A 23,919-nucleotide genomic window follows, 5' to 3' on the forward strand; every position below is an offset into this window, starting at 1 on the left:
GATATCTCCTTTGCAGAGATATTAGAGATCCTGAATCAGAGGGGCGGTTGGAAGTCCAAAACCCCTACTGAGGATGAGTCAGTGCTCTTAAAGGCTTTTGAGTCTCGACCTTCCACTTCTTGGGTGTCTCCGCCTTACGATGAACTCATGAACCTGATCTCTAGTAAGGCATGGGAGTCGCCGGAGGCCATGGAACCTGTGTCTTTGGAAGCCGTACAAGTTTACCTCTGCCCCAGTGGACAAAGCCTTTTTGACCAAGGGTGTGCCTGTTGATGCCACGGTGGTAGCTGCAGCCACCAAAAAGGAAGTGTCTAAAACATCCACATCTATCCATCCTCCTAATAGAGAGTCTAGGATCATGGATAGATATGGGAAATGCATGTTTAGTTCAGCGACCTTTTCTGTTCGATCGCTAAACTATTTAACCCATTTCACGGGACTCCAAAGAGATCTCCTGAAAGAGCTAGGAGATACTCTTCAGGGTACAGTAGCTGCAGGGGTGGCCGACAGAGTCAACACACAGCTTGCTACCCTAAATTCGGTTGTGAACTCGTCCATGCATCTCATATCATATGCAGCTGATGGTTCGAGTAGAGCCGCTAGTTCAGGCATTGCTCTGCGGAGACGAGCCTGGATGCGTCTCTGTTCCTTTGCAGAGCCCTTTAAGTCTTCCTTTATTAATACTCCGTTTGACGGCTCATCACTTTTTGGGCCTAAAGTAAAGGAAACATTAACCAGGTGTGAGCAGGAAGGCAAGACCCTATCTGCCGTTGGAGTCCATTTTTCTACCCCTACTCGGCCCTATCCCAAGGGTCCTAAGGGCGGAAAAATGTGGTTCCGAAAAGCACAGGGAACCTTCCAGGACACACGTGGAGAAACCCCTTCTAGAGGCAGAGGAGGGGGTTATAATGGAAGACACCGCCCGTGCAGCAGAGGGGGTCCGCAGTAACAGGGCGACAGAGGACAGTTCTCTGGTCAGCCCTACCAGCACCCCTGAAGGGAGGCTCGGCTGTCCGGCTCTGGAGGCAGTCGGGGGTCGCTTATCTTTGTACCCAGAAGCCTGGCTGAACATAATGTCAGATACTTGAGTGCAAAGCATCATTTCCAGAGGATATTTCATACCGTTCTCTACCCCTCCCACTCCTCTATACAGAATCCCAGATGTTCCACCCAGTCTCAGGGAACAAGCAAATAGAGGTCCACAAATTGCTAGGAAAAAAAGTCATCCAACCAGTCCCAGCAGACCAAGTTGGATTCGGAACTTACTCAAGATTCTTTTTGGTACCAGAGAAAACAGGGGACTGGAGACCTATCTTGGACCTCAGCAGACTCAATCAGTTCGTAAAGAAATAGAAGTTCTGAATGGTCACGCTTCAGTCCATTCTTTCCTTCCTAGGGAAAGGCGATTGGATGTGCTCCATAGATCTCAACGATGCGTACTATCACATAAAGATGAACAGATGCTCCAGGGATCACTTGCGTTTCTGGCTGGGAGCCCATGATTACCAGTTTCAAACCCTTCCCTTTGGTCTCATTACAGTCCCCAGAGTGTTCACGGCTCAGCTGAGGCGTCTAGGATTCCAGGTGTTTCCATACCTAGACGATTGGCTCCTCAACGCTACCACCAAGCATCAGTTGACTCGGGCAACACAATACACTCTGACATGCTGCCATCAATTTAGGCATTACAGTCAACTTCGAAAAGTCTGTGTTATCACCATCGCAGCATATTGTTTTTATAGGAGCAGAGTTAGACACCTCAACCACCACTCTACGTCTTCCAATCGAAAGAGTCTCACTTCTCTGCCAACACATCAACTCACTGGTGTCAAAGAACAAAGCTTCAGCAGCAGAGGTCTTGAAGGTGCTAGGTTTGATGGCAGCTGCAATCCTGGCCGTACCACTTGCAAGGATGCATATGCGAATCCTTCAATGGCTCCGCTTTGCTCAGTGGTCTTACCAGAAACTGTCGATGCACCACATAATTCTCATCACAGATAACCTGCAAGAGAGTCCTTCGGTGGTGGTTGACGTCTCTTCATGTCACAATCGTAAGGCCCTTTGCCCCCCCCCCCAGTAGCCACTGTGACCACAGACGCTTCCCTGGTAGGGTGGGGGGGGGTATTTTCAGAGAAAGACTGCCCAAGGCACATGGACGGATCAAGAGTCACATCTGCATATCAATGTTCTGGAGTTGAGAGTGGTACTTCTGGCGTTGCAGTACTTTCAGGACTCTCTTCCTCTAGGAACTATTGCAATTCAGATGGACATGTCAGTAGTCTGGTACTTGAACAAGCAAGGTGGAACCAAGTCTTACCCCCTTTGTCAAGAAGCCCTCTGGGTCTGGCAATAGGCTGTGTCATCCCAGCATTTTCTGTTAGCAATGCACATCCTGGGGAAATCCAACCTGATAGCGGACAAGCTAAGCAAGGCGATATTGCTCCCTCACGAGTGGTCTCTCAAACAACAGGTTGCGGAGTTGATTTTCCGCAAATGGGGCCATCCTTGCTGCGACCTCTTTGCCAGCCACATCAATTCAAAATGCAGAATCTACTTTGCCCTAATACCACCTCCGGGACATCCCCGGAGAGATGCACTCGTACACGATTGGCCCCCAGGTCTCCTTTATGCATTCCCACTCTTTCCATTGATACCCAGATTTTTACAGAAAGCAAAATTGCTGGGAAGGACTGTTATCCTCATAGCCCCCTACTGGCCTCGACAGATTTGGTTCCCGTTTCTCCACCATCACCTGTTGGAAGATCCATGGATCCTGGACCCAGTACCGGATCTTCTGATGCACCCGTCAGGGGACCTTCATCCTTCCCTGCAGTCCCTGAAACTGACTGCTTGGCTAATCCACTTCCCCTAATTGCCAGGCTTCATTCAATTTCAGAAGATACAAGACAAATTCTGTTATCTTCTCACAAGCCATCCACCAGGAAATTATACTGCAGTAAGTGGAAAAGGTTCTCAATTTGGGCCAACACACAGAAAATCGACCCTTTCTGAGCTCCACTATCGTCCATTTTAGAATTTTTGACAAAGATTTTTAAGGAAGGGGCAGCAGCTGCTACAGTTAGATTCCAGTTGGCCGCCATCTCAAATTTCCACCTTGGATTCGATGGCTTGAACGTTATGGGCCATAAGTTATCTAAAACTTTTCGTAAAGGTGTTCTTCACATGAGACCTCCTGTCAAAATTCCTTATTCTCCCTGGAATTTGAACTTTATGCTGTCTCAAATTATTCTCCCCCCTTTTGAACCAGCATTTTCTTGTGATCTCAAATATTTATCCTGGAAAACTGTTTTTCTAGTGGCCATTAGTTCTGCCCGCAGAGTTTCAGAACTCCAAGCATTATATGTCAGACCACCTTACATGATTTTCCATGCTGATAGAGTATCTCTCAGAACAAACCCTCATTTTGGCCTAAAGTCTGTTCTGAATCCAATATCAATCAGGTCATTGAGTTGCCAGTCTTTTTTCCCAACCACTCTAACAAATTGGAATACATGCTGACAAACTTGATGTACACAGAAAGCTCAGATTTTATCTTGACAGAACTAAGGATATTAGAAAATCAGATCAACTTTTTGTATCCTTTTCAGAATCCAGAAAAGGTAATCCAGTGGCTAAAACAACTTTATCTAAATGGTTATCAGATTGTATATCCTTTGTTTATGCGAATGCTAACATGCCTTTGACACACAAACCTAAGGCTCATTCTACCAGAGCCGTTTCTACGTCTTCTGCCTTTCAAGCTAAAGTGCCCCTTGACAATATTTGTGCTGCAGCCACGTGGTCTACGCCTCATACCTTTGTCACACATTACAAAGTAGATAAGGCTTCCAGGGACAGGTCTTCCTTTGGTTCCACGGTACTGAAAAACGTACTTCCATGAGCCACCCAAGATTGAGGGTGCTAGGGACGCTACCCATCAGTGAGAATAAAGGGTGAGATTTAACAACTTCACATAAAGAAGTTATGTACTTACCATAACATTCCATGTGAGTTGTTTATCTCACCTTTATTCTCACATCTCTCCCTCCTTCCCCCTCCTGGCTGAAAGTAGACTTAGAGGGTAGTACTATCCTGGCTCCTCAGTACTTTTCCTTTGGAAAGTGTTCCCTTTTTAGAGTAGGGTAAAGGTATATGTCTATATATATTTGCAGCAAACAAGATCTGAGGTAATTCCAGCAGTGCGTTGTGGGATAAGGGGCTTGGTCTCAAGATACTGGCAAACATTGAGCTTTGCTATCGGCTGTGTCGGAGCCGAGGATCGGCTCCGAACCCATCAGTGAGAATAAAGGCGAGATAAATAACTCACATGCAACGTTATGGTAAGTACATAACTTGTTTGTATGCAGTCTGACCTCATTAAAAATAAGCATTTAAATTCATTACCCTCTCATCTATGGACTACTCATGATAACGATGTTGGATTTCTGACTTCCAGCCACTCCTGTAAAAATAACCTTAAAACCTGGGGCAAAGTTACCTCTGGTGCCACAGTACCCTTTGATGGCTGAGACTACATCTGGTATTGCCCTTGTCATTTCTGCTTTGATACAGCAAGGAATCATAGTACCTACAACAAGCCCATGTAATACTCCAATACTACCGGTAAGGAAACCTGGTAAACAAACTTACAGATTTGTGCAAGACTTACGAGAAGTCAATAAAGCTGTTTTGCCTGTTTTTCCAATCGTACCAAACCCAGCTACGATGTTAAGCTGTATCCCACCTACAGCACGTTGTTTTATGGTTATAGATATTTCATCAGCTTTCTTTTCTATTCCGGTACATTCTGATAGCCAGTATTTGTTTGCATTCACTTATAAGGGCCAACAGTAAATTTGGACCCGACTACCCCAAGGTCATGTAGAATCTCCAACTCTGTTCTCTAGAGAGATGCACAGACAGCTACAGGATTTATAGTTACCGCCATGTTCAGTTTTGGTCCAATATGTAGATGATATTCTTATAGCTTCACAAGATACTAAGTCTTGTATAGAGGATTCGCTTCTAGTTTTAAAGTTTTTAGCTGAACGAGGCTTTAAGGTAAATAAATCTAAACTGCATTTCTGTCAAGAAAAGGTACAATATGTAGGACACATCATTTCTTTGGGTTCGCGTCAAGTACTTCCAAGTAGGATCACCTCCATTCAGACTGCCCCCGCCCTGTAACTCAGAGACAACTCAGGGGCTTCCTCGGCCTGGCAGGTTATTGTAGACAGTGGGCGCCTAATTTTTCAGAAATTTCGGCCCCTCTGTTACAGCTTTTAAAAAAGGAAGTCACAGATTCTCTGCCTTGGTCCCCTGAACATAAAAATGCTTTTCAGGCTATTAAAACAGCACTGATAAACCCACCTACCCTGGGGCTCCCCGATTATTCTAAACCATTTGTTTTATTCTGCTGTGAAAGGAACAAGACTGCCCTGGGTTTGTTAGCGCAAGCGTGCACAGGGGGCTATCGACCTATAGCATATTACAGTACTCAGGTAGACCCTGTTGCTTCTGGCTATCCACCCTGTTTATGAGCAGTGGCAACCGCTGCTGTTTTGATCGATATGGCAGCACCATTGACTTTAGGACATACTATACTAGCAGTACCTCATGCGGTGCAAGCGTTACTCTTAAAAACAAAAACACAATGTATTTATAATGCTCGTCTCACTTAATATGAGTTAAGCTTATTAAGTAATCCTGCTGTGCAAATTAAACGTTGCCCACCACTAAACCCTGCTTCGCTGATCCCAACAAGTGACGAGGGCGAACCCATGACTGTGTGCTTGTAGTTAACACTGTTCTTTCTCCCAGGTTAGATTTGCGAGAAGTTCATTTGCTTAATCCTGATTTAGTTCTTTTCGTGGATAGATCCTGTTTACGAAATAATTCTGGTGAACTCCAGGCTGCACGGTTGGTCTGCTCGCCATCTGAGGTCTTACAAACTGGATAATTGCCACCTGGCACCTCCGCACATGCTGCGGAATTAGTGGCACTTTCGTATGCATGTAAAATGGCCAAAGACAGATCTGTTACTATCTAGACTGATTCACGTTATGCCCATGGTGCTGTTCATGATGTTGGTACCTTATGGAAGGAAAGGGGGGTTTTGACATCCTCTGGGAGCACCTATTAAAAATTACCTGTATATTGATCACCTATTACAGGATTTGTTACTACCTTCTGAAATTGCTGTTAAGTGTGCAGCTCACGAGTCCAACGACTCCCTAGTAGCTAAGGGAAATAATTTGGCTGACTGGGCTGCCAAACAGGCTGCTTTTTCACACACTGTTCAGGGGCAATTTCTGCAGCCTATCTTACAAATGGTTACTTTTGACACTACTGTTTAAAAACTTTACAAAACGAAGCATCAGAATCGGAAAGAAAAGCATGGCTGGCTCAAAGCTATTTCAAACGCTCTGATTCAGTTTGGCAGCATCCTGATGGCAGATTAATCTGCCCTACATCTTTATTAAATTGTCTAATAAAAGCATATCATTTGCCAGCTCATGTAGGGGTACAGGCATTAATCGAACAAATCCAAAAGGATTGGTTCGCCCCAGGACTTTCTGCTTCTATGCAACATTTTCTGAGCATGTGCTCCATTCGTTTACAGCATAATATTTCGAAAGGCACTATGGCTCCCGCTCAACCAGTGCCAAAACCAATGGGACCATTTTGTGCCTTTCAGTGGGACTTTATTGAACTACCACCTTGTACTCGTTTTAAATACGTTTTGACTGTTGATATTTTTTCGGGGTGGTTAGAAGCCTACCCATGTGCTAAAAATGATGCTATTTCAGTTGCAAAATAATTGTGTTATGAATTGATACCTTGATGTCCTTCAAGAATGCAACTGCAGTCATAACATATGGGTTGTCCTGCCTCAGGCAGCCCTCGGTCGGCCGGATTCCAAAGTCTGGGTCCGACGTCGGCTGATGTCGCATTTCTCTCCGACGTCAGAGCGGCTGGAGTACATAAGCATCAGCCGACACCATCTTCTTCAGTCTTTCTTGCCGCGCGGTGCCCGAAGCAGAAGCAGTTCGCAAGTGCCGGTCGGTCAGCTCCTGTATTCTTCGAAACCGAAGTCATCATAAAAGCTAAGTACCCCGTTGGGGACCTTTTCTTGCCTCAGCTGATGTCAGAAATTACTGAAAAAGTAAATAATTGTTTGTCTTGTGGTAAACAAATACCTCATAAGGATTTCCACTCTTACTGCCTCCCTTGCCTTGGCCCAGACCAAGACGTCTCGGCCTGTGCCGCCTGTGCTCGCTTCAATAAGCGCACTCTCAGGCGCCGGGCGGAGTTCGCTGAAGACTTTTTCAGTGAAAAATTCGATTATCCAATGCCGTCGGAACTACCGACATCGCAGACTCCTAAGAAACGAAAAGACCGGGACCGACATCCTCGGCCCGCGTCTTCCACCGACACCATGCCAAAACTAACCGCAAGTGCCCTTGTTCCCTCTGAGGCAGTTATTCCACCGCTCCGAACCTAAGACACCGCATTACCGATACCGGAGACCACACCAACGCCAGTTATTGATTTTCCTCCAGATACTGAAACCGAGGAAATGCCCAAGACCATTGCTGTTGATAAGGTCACTCCTGCACGTGGAGCTGCTAGGCCTCCCATGTCCATGTCTATCAAGGCCTACACACGTGCTAAGGCAGCCAGCAAGTCCAAGCACCTTACTGCTAAAGCCTTACCTCAGCCTACTCCTGAAACACAAATCATGGCTATGGCCGCAGACTTAATTTCCATGATCAGAGGTTCCCAGGCCCATCCTGAGAGAGGATCCCAGCCTCCTCCTGATAAGAGGCCCAGGGTTGAACCCTCTGACCCTCTCCCTTCAGATGAAAATTCTGAGGACTCTGTTCACTCTGAAAGCCAGGAAGAGCCCTTCCAGACCTATGAGGACTCAGATGCAGAGGACTCCATCCCCTCGGGCTCTCTCCGCCTGAGGATATTTCTTTTAGGGAAGTTCTGCATTCCATGAGGGAACATTTTAAGTGGCAAGGCCAGGAATATTCTGATTCCAGAAAGCGCCTTCGAACCTTCCTTAAAAAGCCCCAACACAGACCCTTAGCTATACCTCCTGTGCTTGATGTTTTGGATGATTTATACTCTGACTCCAGTGTTACCCCTGATACTCTTCCTCCTGCTCCTGTCAAGCCTGACAGATACTATAGGGTTCCAGAAACCCATTCTCATTTCTTTAGGGCCCATGTTGTTGATTTAGAAACAATTTCACAGGGACCAAAAGGGGTTTCAACTACCACCTCCAAAAATCCTTTGCCTTCCAACAGGGAAGCTAGGTCATTAGAGAGATGGGGGAAGAAGGTTTACACCTCCACTACTTTATCTATGAGAGCTCTCAATTGTCTCTTTCATATGTTTTAATATCAGGATTACCTGTTAGATGATTTACAGAAAACATTGGCCTCTCCTGAACCTCTAGATAGGAAGTCTTTGCAGGAGGCTGTGCATAATTCTCAGCAAGTTAGCAATCACTTTCTTCAGTGTGGATATGATGCATTGGAAGCTTCATGTAGGGCAGCTATGACAGGGGCGGTCATTCTTAGACATGCATGGTTAAAAGAACAACCTTTACCAGATCATGTTAAGGCAAAACTTCTTGATGCACCCTTGGAAAAGAACAAGCCTTTTGGTGCTAATGCTAAAGATGTGTAAAAGTCCATTGAGGAAAAAGCCAAGTCAGTTCAGACAGTCAAAGATTTCCTCCAGGTTCAGCCACCCAGATTCAGCAGGAATTGGCCTTCTAAAAACTGGTCCTTTCCTAATCCTGAAAGATTTCAAAGGGGCAAAAACAGGCGTGCCCGAGGAAGAGGACAATACCAGAGGTTCCTACAGGGAACGACAATGGCAACCAGCAAACCAAAGAAGTGACACAGGGGTTTCTCCTGTCCCACAAGGACAATCTCAATGACTTTCCTCTAGTTCCGCTGACCAAGGAGCAAGCAGAAGCTCCTTTGGGCGGAAAATTATCTCTGTTTTCAGACAATTGGCACAGACTGACAAAGGACAAATGAATTTTGGACATTATAGACCACGGTTACAGGTTCCATTTTCATACCTTGCCAAGAAAACAAGGCATGCCAAACCTACCACAAAACCAGAGGGCAGAGGCTATCAAGCAAATTTCTCTGCTTGCTCAGATCAAAGCAATAGAAAAAGTTCCACAACAAGAGCAAGGGCAGGGGTTTTACTCAAGACTGTTCCTTGTTCCAAGAAAAGAAACTCAATGGAGTCCAATACTGGACTTGTCCGCATTAAACACTTTTCTCATAGTACCAAAGTTCAAAATGCTGACTCTACAGCAACTCCTTCCCATGCTGGGCAAGGGGTCTTGGCTGATTACTCTGGACCTCAAGGAGGCATACCTGCATGTCCCTATCAGACACAGCTGCAGAAGATACCTCAGATTTCTTGCAGGGCCAGAGCATTATCAATTCTCAGCATTGCCATTTGGCTTATCTACTGCGGCCAGAGTATTCACGAAATGCCTGGCTTCAGTAATTGCTCATTGCAGGCTCCAGGGGATTCAAATTTACCCGTACCTGGACGACTGCCTCATACAAGCGGACGACAAACTGAATCTGACAAAAAACTTGAATTATGTCATACAATTGCTACAGGCTCTGGGATACACAGTCAACTTCCAAAAGTCAAGACTTCAGCCATCCCAGCAAATAACCTTCTTAGGAGCCAAACTAGACACAGCCTCTCAAATGGCTTACCTGACAGAAGACAAGCAAAAGAAGTTAACTCATTACTTCAAAGGTTTAGCAAAGCTCACCGAGATGACTGCAAGGAGATTCCTACAGGCCCTGGGTTACATGGCATCCTGCATTCTCCTGGTTCCACTAGCAAGACTACACATGAGAAAGCTTCAATGGTACCTAAAAAGCCTATGGTCTCAACACAGCAACAACCTAGAGGCAACCATACCGCTCATTCCATGTCTTCAAAAGGAATTTCTATGGTGGGCCTCGGTAAGCCAGTCAAACACAGGTATGTCATTCAAAAAACCTCAGATAACACAGACCATGACCACTGACGCCTCAGACCTTGGATGGGGGGCACACATGGAGGGCAGATGTATTCAAGGACAATGGTCTCCAAAGGAAACACATCTGCATATCAATCAAAAAGAAATGCTGGCAGTAATGCATGCCATCGAGGCCTTTGGGCAACAACTTCAACAAGGCCACCTGCTAATACGGATAGACAACACCACTGTGATGTGGTACATAAACAAGCAGGGGGGCACCCATTCTTATCCCCTTTGCAGACTGACAGTGAATCTTTGGGAAAAATCACTGAGCCTAAACATACAGTTGCAATCCCAGTTTGTTCCAGGCAAAGACAATGTGCTGGCGGACAGTCTAAGCAGGAATTTCCTAGACCCCCACGAATGGAGGTTACATCCAGAAATCTTCATACGGCTCACCTCGACATGGGGCAGGCCAGAAGTAGACCTATTTGCCTCTCACCTCAATCATCATCTACAGAAGTTCTGTTCAAGGACATATCATCCACAAGCATGGAAAATAGATGCTCTCTCATTCAACTGGAACTTCCTAAAAATCTATGCATTCCCACCTCTGCCACTGATGACCACAGTATTACTAAAGATCAAAGCAGAGCAGCCCAAGGGGATCCTAATAGCTCCAGACTGGCCAAGACAACACTGGTACCCACTACTACGGAGCATATGTCACAACAAAAAGTGGGCCCTTCCCCAATGGCCCCAACTTTTGACTCAACACAACTTCAAGACAGTTCATCCCAACATCCAGACTCTACAGCTAACAGCTTGGGAGATCCCATGAATAACCTCAATCTATCTCTCTCCAAGGAAGTTCAGCGGATACTAGCAGAAGCCCGGAGACCATCCACCAGAAAGGTTTATTCAGCCAAATGGAAGAGATTCAGCATTTGGAATACCAGCAAGGGTCATGATGCATCATTATTGAACATTCCACTCATTCTGGAATATTTGGCAGATATGCTACAGAATGGACTCTCATATTCTTCCATAAAAATACATGCTTCAGCTATTTCAGCTAGATACAACACTGATCCACCTGTGTTTTCACATCCTTTGTTAAGGCAATTCCTTAGGGGAATCAAGAATATAAAGCCCCCAAGAAAGGCACCAGTACCAGCTTGGGACCTCAACTTTGTCCTAGAAAAACTGACTCTACCTCCCTTTGAGCCAGCAGCTTCTGTGGACTTACAATTTCTCTCATGGAAGACAGCTTTCCTGTTGGCAATTACCTCAGCAAGAAGGGTTTCAGAATTACAGGCCCTAATGGCAATACCACCGTTCATAACCTTTCACAGAGACAGGGTCTCCTTACGAACCAACCCTACCTTTCTACCAAAAGTGGTATCTAGGGTTTCTTTAAACCAAGCAATTCACCTGCCTACTTTCTTTCCCAATCCTGAGAACAAAGGGGAAAGACTGTTGCATACCTTGGACATTCACAGACAACTTCGCTACTACCTGGACAGAACCAAGACCAGTAGGAAGTCTGATCAACCTTTTGTAGCTTACGCCCCAGGAGTACAAGGAAAAGCAATTTCCAAACAGACAATTTCAAAATGGATTGGACATTGCATCAGATTCTGTTATTCCTTCCATGGAAAGTGTGCCAGCCAATGTCAGACCACACTCCACCAGAGCTACAGCCACCTCTACAGCATTTTTGAGAGGGGTTCCTACAAAAGACATTCTAGAAGCTGCTACATGGAGCTCCGTGAATACATTTTCCAAACACTACAACCTCCCTTTATATTCCAGATCCAGAGCAGGCTTTGCTTCGGCAGTCCTGCAGGGATTGATAGTCACACCATCCTTTTCTTAGAGCATTCCACCTCCCCCAGCTAAGCTATGGTATTCAACCCATATGTTATGACTGCAGTTGCATTCTTGAAGGACATAGTACAGTTTTGTACCTACCATAAATGTAGATGTCCGATAGATATGCAACTGCATTCGGGTTTTCCCTCCTTCCTTCCCCTCTATGCCTTGGGTCCACTCCTCTCCCTGTTATCCTTAGCTGGGGATATCTGTTATGGTGTATCTGTTTATTGCTTATTTATTTGTCTGGAAACCTGCTTTTGTCTTCCAATTTGATTACAGCCTTCCTTGGAGGGCACCTGGCATCTGGGGCAAGAAACACTGAAGAAGATGGCGTCGGCTGATGCTTATGTACTCCAGCCGCTCTGACATCGGAGAGAAATGCGACATCAGCCGACGTCGGACCCAGACTTTGGAATCCGGCCGACCGAGGGCTGCCTGAGGCAGGACAACCCATATGTTATGACTGCAGTTGCATATCTATCGGACATCTACATTTATGGTAGGTACAAAACTGTACTTTTTGGTGTTCCCTGTCAAATATACTCTGACCGTGGAATGCATTTTACTGCTCAGTTAGTGGAATCGTTGTGTACAATGATAGGCATCACTTTGAAATTTCATTGCCCATATAGACCACAGACATCAGGTATTACTGAATGAATGAATCAGACCTTGAAAACTAGACTTGCTAAAGTCACTTCAGAAACAGGCCTAACTTGGGTGCAGGCCTTACCACTAGCCTTACTTTCTGTGCGAGCACAACCGCATCCTACTAAGGGTCTTTCTCCTCATGAAATTCTCATGGGTCGCCCTCTGCATATGCCCATGACACCACCACCTCCCCTTTCTGAATATGATGCATTTGATAATGATATTTTTTTGTACTGCAAATCTCTTGTTTCCTTCCTACAGTTTCACCATCGACAAGTAGCAGCTGCTCAGTATCTTCCAGATCCTTTCCTGTCATCTGCCCTACAACCAGACAATTGGGTTTATGTTAAGTCCTTCTCTAGAAAAACAGCGCTCCAGCCGTGCTGGAAGGGGCCCTTCCTGTTTCTTCTGACAACGTCATCTGCTGTGTGACTGCAAGGATCTTCTACCTGGATCCACATTTCACACATCATAAAAGTTGTTCCGTCCGAAGACCAACAGCCTTTACCTTTTTCAACTCCAGATTCTCCTCCCATTGCTACTCGTACTCGAAGTAGAACTGTTCCAGTACCTGACAATTGCCTAACATCTACCCCTTTGGGAAACTTCAAACTCCCGAGACCATGCAAGCGCAACAACCATTTCCACAAAAATATTGGACAGCCATTCTACTAGTCATTCTTGTTGTACTGTTATTCTTAATGTGGCCATTTCTATTTCCTGCTCCAGTGACACATCACACCAAAAGAACTACTTGGCATCCACCTTTCAGAACCTACCAAGCCATCAAATAATGCTTATGCTTCTACAGTCAATGTTTCTGACTGCTGGATCTGCACTGCTATTCCCTCCGTACATGGGGGATTGTCATTGACTGCATCTCCACTAAGCATCATTGATACATGGACTAGCTTACTCAACAACACTGCTAATATTACATCCAGCAAATCCATCGCATTACAACTTTCTCTTCATCGCAATGGTACACTGCGTTTTCGACAAAATTTACTCAAGTCAACATCATTGGACTCGAAAAATGGGACAAAGTGTCTGCAAAGTGACAATCGAATACCAGTGTAACTACACAGAAGGAAACCGTATAGCCTCGGGCAGTTGAGCCTCATTTGATGCCATTCGGCCGACACTGAGAAATGCCTCATTAAATGGCTCTCACAATATCTTACTTCTGGCCATATTTTATGACATGACCACGGGCAGTAACCATTCCTCAAACGTTACCACCCTAGTGCAGGACTGTTATTTTATATGCGGAAGAAAGGCCTATAAATGGCTACCGGAAAACTGGTCTGGTAGCTGTTTCTTAGGTTATTTAGTCCCAGCCATCCAACATGCATCTGCTTTGCCTCAGGGAAGAATTCGGAACGTTCGAGAGGTCAAAAAAATCTACCAATCCGGTAGGCCAAGTTGACGCTTCATGGATTTATCATCATGACTTAGCTTATGCTGGCACCAAAGGACTATCTCATATGGACTTGGGTGATGACGTCATATCGTGAGCTGGTATAATTCCAACATACGGCACAGTAAAATCAATTTGGGAACTGAGAAAGCTGTCCAAGTTGCTTGAAATACTAAGTAATGCCACATTCTCTGCTTTGGAACTAGTGACTGATGAACTGACTTCTATGAGAGCTGTAGTCCTCCAAAACTGTATGGCTCACGACTTCACCCTAGTGGCAAAAGGTGGAACTTGCGCTTTAATCCAGGAGGAGTGCTGTACGTTTATTCCTGACAATCAGCACGAAATTGAAAGTCATCTTGAACTCACACAGACAGTCTCCGAACTCCCTAAGGCCAAGGAGGCCGATAACTCAACATGGGCATGGTTATCCAACCTGTTCTCAGGTTGGGGAAGGTGGACTATTGAAGTTAATTTTATTAATCGCAGTATTAGCTATTATTGCCTTTCTTGTTGTGTTTTTAATCAAAGCATTGATTTTAAAATTAATGTCTTTCAAGACTACCAAAAAGGTGCCAACGTTTTATATGCCTGCAGCTATAAATATAGATGATGAAACAAAAATGTGTGACAATGTTGAAGGAACCAGCCACATTGTCATGTTAGACTTAGGGCAAATGTGTGATAGACTAAATGGGGGATGCTTACACAGCATAAAATGGGGGATTGTAGAGTATGAACGGCCAAAGCATGTGTTTATGGAAATTGAGTACGTAACAATCTGCATACCTTAAGATGGACTTTGTACTACGAACTCTGAGTAAACTGTGAATAGTGGAAAAGTACTGAAAAACAAGAACCTGCTTGAAAGCAGGAAATGTGCCTTGTATGGAAGTGCATCCAATTTCTTTTTCGGCCTGGAGATATGGTAATGTGAACTTCTTTAAGCCTACGGGTAAACCACTGATTGGTTAATTGTCTTTTGTATTAATCTAACTGGCCCACTTTATATTTTTGTACTGTTAGCAGTATTCCCAGTATATAAGCTTATGCATTCCTTTGTTCTGGGAGTCTCCCTGGTACTTTCCATGAGACTCCCACACATGTGTAATACCACTGAAAGAGAGGAAGATTTGTCTTCTCTTCATTTAAGGTAAAAGCTAACACAACACCTGCAATGCCTGCTGGCACAGGCAATAAAAGCATTTTCGTCTTCCCAGTTAGGAAAAAGGATTGTATTCAATAATGTTTTAATGTCAAAGAAAGAAAATGCCTGGAGACTAGTTCTGGATCTTTCTTTCCTAAACAAATAATGTGATAGTGCTCAAGTTCAAAATGCTTTCACATCACATCCTGTCATCCCTTCTTCATTTGAGTTTTTTTTTAGTAACTTTAGATTTAAAAGATGCTTATTGCGTTCCTATTTATCCAGATTTCAGGCATTTCTTAAGGTTTTGTGAGTGGATCACATTACCAGTTCTTTTTCTTAACCTGTGGGCTATCCACTCCTCCAAACGTGTTCACAAAGTGTCTAACTCCTGTCATAGTACATTGCAGACTAATCTACATTTTTCAGTGTTTAGACAACTTGCGTATCTTTGCAGTCTTTTTCAAAGTGTCAAGAATATCTCGCTTGAGAGTGACCTCTCTTACACAGGCTGAGATTCCAAGAAAACATTCAAAAGTCTTTTGACTCCCATCACACATGATTGTGTTCCTCTGATATCTACTAGACACCTCAGTATAGGAAAAATAGATCTATAGTGAGATGTATTCCAGGAGTTTCCCTCTGTGATATCTGTCACTGCAAGGGAATACCTCAGGATTCTGGGTCTCATGGCATCTAGGATTGTCATACTTCTACCAAAACTCCACATGAGAAAGATATAATGGTATCTGAAACCTTTTTAGTCCCAGCAACAACACCCATTGTTTTTTCAACTTCCAGTTCTGGGATTTGTGAGAAGAGAGATCACTTGGTGGTGATATCAAATGTCCCTGAATCCAGGTCTTCCCTTCTCCCCTCCTGCTCCAAAGCAGTCAGTCACTACAGATGTCTCAAGTTTGCTTGGAGGAAACAGTATCAAGGGAGATAAAAATACAAGGTATCTGGGACAACAAAGACTTACCAGTGCGCATGAGTGTCTTGATAACAGCAAACATCTCATTTAAGTCTCTGAATCGCTTTTGGTCTCCAAGACCGCCTTCAATTTGTTAGTCAATAACACAGTGATGTACATAAACGAGCAATGGGGGAATTAGATCTTGCCCCCTATGCAGACTACCCATGTTAGCCTGTGCAGCACAGTCTCACTCTACAGGCATTCTGCTTTCCATCAGAGAAAATGTCTGTGGCAGGTAAGTTGAGCCGGACAAAGGCAGGCACTTGTAAATGGAAGCTAGATTGTGGGGGTCTTCGAAGATTTGATCCATGTCTGCCCATGGATCCCCCTCTTTCAGCACATTCTTATGTCAGAATGTTTTTGAAAGGAGTATTACATAAGAGACCTCCAAGAAAAACAGTGACTTTTCCTTCAGACCTTAATTTTGTGCTAGAGAAGATAACACTTGCTCCATTTGACCCAGCTGAATCTGTCTGACTTGAGGTTCTTAACATGGAAAACAATTTTACTGATTGCTTTGACTCCTGCAAGAAGAGTTTGGGTTGCAAGCTTCTGGTGGGTCAGCTTTGTCTAGTTTCCACAGAGGCAAGATTTCTTTGAGAACTGATCATTTGTTTTGCTTTAAGTGCTATCCTAGTTTACTTTAAGCCAAACTTTCACCTCCCTGTGTTCTTTCCTAAACCCAAAAATGAGGGAGAAAGAAGAATTCATGTATTGAATGTCCGCAGACAACTTGGGGACTGTCTTAACAGAATAAAATATTTCAGAGCTTCTGATCAGTTGCTCATTTCTTGAGGCTGAGAGGAGGAGTCAACCTGTGTCAAAACAGACCATTTCCAAATGTTTATCTCAGGCAATTACCGTTCTTTATTCCCACTATATCAAAACAGTTCCAGATAGGTTCAAGGCACAGTCTGCCAGGACCTTGGTTTCATCTATGGCTTTTTGGTAGGGGATGGACTCCAGAAGTATTCTAGGAGCAGCAACTTGGTCCTCTACACATACTATTACAAAGCACTACAAGCTCGATTCCTTTTCCAGATTTAGGTCAGGCTTTGCTAGAACCATTTTCCAGGGGATCCTGGACCCTTCCACTTCCACCTTCCAGATGATTTAAGTTATGGTAATCTACTCATACTGCTTAAGCCACTGCAGCAGTGATTGGCATGATGAACAGTAGTACAGCTGTTCAGGTAAAGCCACCATAACAGAAGATGTTTGATTGATCACTGCTGCGATAACCACGTCTTCCCCTCATACCCTGTTTTTTGGTATGTATTTATGCCAGGGTGTGGACATTTGTTTGTTGTTTTTTTTTCTTCTAGCCATGTCCTCTTGGGGCTTAGTCTCCCTTTCTCATTTGGCATGAAAGCTCTGAAAGGCCTGGTGACCAAACCTTTTAGTCAGCTCTTCTTGAGCTAACATTTTGTGCATATGGAAGGGGTTCTGAAGCTTTGGAAGTTGGCTGACTGTTGTATCCTTAGCAGGATGTAACCTGCAGCCATAAGGCTACTGCAGCACCAGGGATCATTCGAACATCTGCTTTTGTGGTAAATTTTCTTACACAGCTGTACTTTCTAGCCTCATATAGGGCATGGTTCTCCAGTTCATCTTTCTCTGTTTCGGTGTCTTCTGTGTGGAGTCCGTGTGGATTTTTACGTGCTGCTTTAGTTTCTTCTGACCAAAAATATGTCATAGGTGAATTAGTGATTCTCCAAAAAGTGGGTGGAAGTACTGTTTGTATTTCTTGTTTTAGAATGGCTTCTTGTTGAAGATTGGTCTTGTTGCCTCATTTCTGTTGAATGCCAGAATAAAATTCATCTTTGCCACAAGCCTGAACTGAATAAGGTGGTTATCAAAGAATGAATGAGCTGGTTTTCTGGCTTAATAAGTAGGAGTCTTACCACTATACCAAAGCGCTTGTCACTCATTTAGTGATGGGATATTTCTGATGTATCAGAAGTGCAAATGTCTGGTGTTTGACTGCCAGTTAAAATTGATTATATTTATGTAAAGTAAGTACACAGGACCAGAGGCCCCTTTTTACCTATAATTTTGACTTCAGAGACTGAAGACAGATGAAACCACAAGTGCACAAAAGGAAAAGAAACAGTACAAGCAAAATGCAGTGCAAATCAGTTGCTGCATTGCCTAAGCCATTGCATGTATCATCGGCCATAAATATACCCTAGACTTAACTTGCATTCGTAAAGGTATCAGCTGACTAGCAATACATATTAAACATTACTTGATAGCAAGACTGTCTTAAATTGTTGAAGTATGCTGCTTGTAGTTATTAGTAATGTGTTCAAAACTTGTTTGTGTACCTTTCTGAAAAATGAGCAAGGCTCTCCATATTTGAACATCTGAACTTTCAGCGTGACGGGGTCATCTGAAAGCCAAGAGCGTGCATTGTTGTGCAGTTTAATAGTGATTAATTACAGAGACAGAGATTATGTTGACTGTTTATGGGATCCACTTTTATTTCAGACATTTACCACTTTGTCCAGCTTTGAATTACACAGAAGATTTCCAGGATGGTGCTGTCAGGTCAATTAGTTTCTCTCCTGAAGGTTTATACCTTGCAACAGTAGCTGATGACAGGTAAGTGACTTTATCAGTATGTACTGCAGTAAGCAAGTAATCCAAGAGTGACAAGACACTTATTGAAATATTCTGTTTTTGATGTGCAGTAGTCATAGAGAAGAAGAATGCATTCAGAAGGGAAACAAGATTATCATTTGCTCTTGCCATAGAAGAATCAAAATAACACTGTATAAAATAGAGTCATTTGCTGCTGCTTTTAGTGGGATCATAAGAAGCTGTTGTATGGTGTTAAGTTTTCAGAAGCTGTCTAACATGGTGTGTAGTGTCATCAACTACAGTGTTTCTTTACTTGCTACAAAAATTTGGATACCTCTTCATGATCTCCGTGTTTATTGTAGCTGTTGTGCCTTCCCTACCCCTCTGGGAAGCAAGAACCTGACTCCCTCCAGCTTTTCAATTGTAATAGTTTGCGCGGGTTTCTTTCCTGAGTGACCCCCCAACTGGGATTTACTGCATAAAGCAATTTCTACCTTCTCCACTTAAGCTGGCTATCTTAACTAAGTAAAACCTCTGGGAAGCAAGAATCTGACTCCCTCCAGCTTTTCAATTGTAATAGTTTGCACGGGTTTCGTTCCTGAGTGATACCCCCCCCCCCCCACACACACACACACACACATACACACACACCTGGATTCACTGCATAAAGCAATTTGTACCTTCTCCACTGAAGCTGGCTATCTTAACTAAGTAAAACCTGTGGGATTCAAGAACCTGACATACAATCATACAAACCAAACCAAAAGCCCAAGGTAACTCTGTCAGTCCTCACCTTACACTGATAGTTTTTCAGCCCTTCTCCCCTGTGGGGAAGGGATCCATAAGTTCCTGGTTAATCCTGTCCTGACTGCTCTCTTCTCCATTCTCCCTATCTGTCACTCCCACCCCCACCCCCTAATTATCTTCATTAGTCAGCCCCCTACTAGGGTGCCATCTTTAATCAAACTCTCTACTTACCTGACTCACATTCATTTCATCCTGTAGCTGTTGTACCTTCCCTACCCCTCTGTTTGTTGTGCCTGCACAGCAAGTAAGTTACTTTGCATTACTGTCCTCTTATTGCTGTTAGCTGCTGATTCATTTAGTTATTACTGTTAACTACTGAGGTATTTGATGGTGCTAAGCTGTAACTGCTGTTCAGAACTCCTATATGTTTTGAAAGCTAGCTAATGTTCTAACTTACAAACTGCTTGTTTTTTATCTTGTTTTATGAAGGTAAAGCTTTAATTGTTGAATATCTGACTGACATCCTGCTAACTGTTTTGCAGAGGTCATTCATGTTCTTATTACTTTTGTAAGCATTCCTATGGCATGCTACTGTACTTAGAAGACTTGCAGGCTGGACTTTATAATTGCTTTTATAGAAGGCTAAGTGAATGCATTCATGTTACTGTTAGTTCATACGGAATAACATAGCTCTAGAATTGTCCTAAAACAGCCATACTTTGCTTTGTGCATTATATTCTGTGTGTATTCACTGAAGTATACAGCTGTTATCACTGGACTTAGAGGCTGTATGTTACTGCTGTTAGTCTGTGGTTTTACAGAGCTGATACTGTATGCACTATAATCAATTTTAATTATAATGTATGCAATATAATTAATTTTACTCTCCAGCTCTATTCCTCCCATGGTCTCCACTTCACATTCTTGTAACCTTTGCACTAATTCTGCCTTATTTACCTTTATTTTTCAGTTTGCACGGGTTTCTTTCCTGAGTGACCCCCAACCTGGGATTCACTGCATAAAGCAATTTCTACCTTCTCCACTGAAGCTGGCTATCTTAACTAAGTAAAACCTCTGGGAAGCAAGAACCTGACTCCCTCCAGCTTTTCAATTGTAATAGGTGAACTACAATTTAGTTTTTTTTAAACTGTTGAGGCTTAATGGTGTATGCACAACAACAGTGAAGTGATCTAGCCAATTGCCACTAGATTGGGCTATACTACTTTGAATCAGCCTTACACTCAAACAGTGTTCCTGTCCCAAGCATTTACTTTTTAATTTGGTAAAGTAATTTTGCTCCCTCCTTATTGGCTACATTTGCTAGTTTAACCCTAGGATCCAATTAAAATTAGCCTGAAAATGGGTGTAAAATTAAAAAAGAATAAAGCAAATTAAAGTACAACCAAAAACATTGCTTACATACAATCATACAAACCAAACCAAAAGCCCAAGGTAACTCTGAGAGTCAGTGTTAGCCCCGCTCTGCTCGTCCTCGCTGTGCTTGGCTAGCTCCGCTCCCCTCCCTGCCCCCAAATTCCACCTGCCCCCACTAGTGCTAAATTTAAACCAGACTTTGCCACTCCATTGCCACTCCCCTCCTGTTAAGTACCAATCAGCACCTCACACATCATTGCGCAACCCTGCTCCCTTAACCCATTTCCTTCTCTCTCATTCTTCCACACCCTATTAGCACAGTCAGCCATCAAATTTTGCCCACCCCCTATCAAAATGCAAACAAGCAAAAAAGCACTAATTACCCAAATGCCTATACTGTTTCTATTTTACCATCTCACTGCCTACGAACAAACACTTGACCATGGTATTCACTACCCAAATGGTCAAACAGACACCCACAACTTCACACATAACACCAAACACTTTACCTTCCCCAGCACATCAAATATACCACCCTCTATAAAATACCACCCCTGTACAGCCACAAAACATAATCCTAAAGACAAAGACTATATAAAGCTTATAAACAAACTCCTAAGGCTCAGAATATCCTGTCACTATAACCTTACAACACATGAAGACATTCATCCCAACCCTGGCCCACCCACACCCAATAACCTCCACTCCCCTGCCACAACCCCCACAGTCAAGCTACCCATGAATACTCCCACTAGCCCCCTCCTAGCATTTCACCTAAATATTAGAAGTATTAACAATAAGATTCCCAACCTACAACACCCTCCTAGCAACCCACTCCCCAGACATTGTCTCTTACGGTAACTTGGCTAAAACCCAGTACTACTGACAATGAGATACTACTTCCAGGATACAATATTCACCGGTTAGACCGTGCTACAAGGAAAGGAGGTGTGATAGCAGTCCTTTACAAAAATACTCTAACCGTTAATAGAGACACCATTCAACCTCCCCAATTCAATAACGCGGTACCCTCATAACCAAGCTACAGATTAACCAAAACAAACACTTGAACATCATCTGTGCATACATTCCACCAGACAACAACCTAAATACCTTAGAAGATCTCCTTTACTGGTTATCCACTACCTATCCCCAATAAACCATAGTTCTTGGTGATTTTAACACCGACTGGCACCCCTGCTCCTCCAACCCCCCCCCCCCCACTCATATAAACTTATCTAGGTTTGACCAGACCATAACCTCTCCCACTAGGATAAACCAACCAAGAAGGAAAGTATCCTAGCCTGGATCCTAGTTAATAACCAACCCCAACTGTACACAGCTGGTACTCTCCCTGATGACCTCAGTAACAATTGTCTAACCTATATCATAAAACATAAGGCAGGAATCCCTCACCAGCCCAAATATAAAACATTTAGAAACAGGAAAAACTTTGATGCTGCTATATTCCAAAATAAATTAAAAGCAGTTGACTGGTCAAAACTAAGAAAATCTAACATTAGAGGAGGCCATAGATCACTTTAACACTAAATTCCTAAGTATCCTTGATTCCCCATGCTCCAGCATGTACAATATAAACTAGATCAAATACAGCACCATGGCTCACAAAAGATACCAAAGCTAAAATCAAAACTAGAAACAGAGCCTGGGCCAGCTGGAGAACAACCAAAGCCCCACTTGACCATCTAAAATATCGTCAACTCAGGAATGATACAAACAAAATCTGTTTTACTGGATAAAAAAAGCTTCTGCCAAAATCTCCTACAAAAACACCACAACAACCCTCAAAATTCTGGGCAGGCTTAAATCAACTACTTTATTCAGGTCACTCCACCACCCCAACCCCGGCTAACTACACCCATAGTTCCCCTGAGACCGTAGCTAGTGCCTTTAATAACGTTTTCACTGAAACAATCCAATTCCTAGCAAATCAGCTAACCCCCTCTAACTTAAACCACATGCCTAATCTACCTAATAATCACCCGGAATTTAGCTTCCAACCCATATCCACTAGTTTTATCAAAACACTTCTAAAAAAATTAAAACCTACCACCCTTGCTGCTGACCTCCTCCTTGCAGAGTACCTACAAATAGCTGCAGATGCCATTGCATATCCCATATCTATCCTCATCAACAGAACCTTATCCGAAAATGCTTTCCCCTCCCTCTGGAAAATATCTCACGTCATCCCACTCCATAAAGGTGGTAGCTCCTCAGACATATCCAACTATAGACCCATTGCCATTCTTTCCCCACTAGCCAGAATAATGGAGAAATGTGTACACAAGCAACTAATGCAATACCTTTCACAGAATAACTTACTATCCGACTCCCAGCATGATTTCAGGCCATACCACAGCACCACCTCAGCCCTACTTTCCTTTACTACTGCCATAAACCAAAACAGGAATGACAATAGGCTAACCTCTGCCCTCTTTCTTGACCTATCAAAAGCCTTTGACATGGTCAACCATGAACTTCTCATTCTGTCACTAAAATCTATTTCCCTCAGCAAGCCTGCTGTCCAGCGGTTCCAGTCCTACCTGACAGGTAGACAGCAGGTGGTACTATGGCAGGGCAAACTCTCCAGCCAGTTACCTCTCACACTTGGTGCCCCTCAAGGGTCCATACTAGGTCCACTACTCTTCTCTATTTTTATCGGCAACCTCCACACTGCTATCCCTAAAGCCACCTGCATTCAATATGCAGATGATTCCACTCATCTGCTCTGCCACCTCCCCATCCGACTTGCAGATCTTAACCCAAAATACATTTAACACTATCGAGAACTGGCTCACCAACCAACGCATATGTCTGATCCCCAGTAAAACTAAATTTCTACTCTTCTCTCCCACTAGTAGATCCACCATACTTTCATTCTCTGTCACATCTAACAATGGTACCACTATTTCCCCAGATAATCACACCAAACTGCTAAGGGTTATCATAGACAATAATCTCAAATTTGACCTACAGGTCAACAAAACCATACAGACCATCAATAAGAAGCTTGGATCACTGTATAGAAACAAGACATTTTTAACCCCACTGGCTAGGACTGCAGTCGCCCGATCACACCTACTCTCTACTCTTTTATATGC

At 43.6% G+C, this 23,919-nt stretch overlaps 1 protein-coding gene across 1 annotated transcript in view; it reads left to right on the top strand.

The window, feature by feature from the left end:
• WSB2 (WD repeat and SOCS box containing 2) overlaps positions 1–23,919 on the top strand; it is a 542,619-nt gene that overhangs the window by 340,052 nt on the left and 178,648 nt on the right. The window contains exon 7 of the mRNA XM_044068353.1: positions 18,584–18,697. Coding sequence (XP_043924288.1) covers positions 18,584–18,697 — 114 coding nt within the window. The remainder of the gene's footprint in view (positions 1–18,583; positions 18,698–23,919) is intronic.

Source organism: Protopterus annectens, chromosome 4.part0 (assembly GCF_019279795.1).
Source record: "Protopterus annectens isolate FY-2018-M chromosome 4.part0, PAN1.0, whole genome shotgun sequence".
NCBI classification, from domain to species: Eukaryota; Metazoa; Chordata; order Ceratodontiformes; family Protopteridae; genus Protopterus; species Protopterus annectens.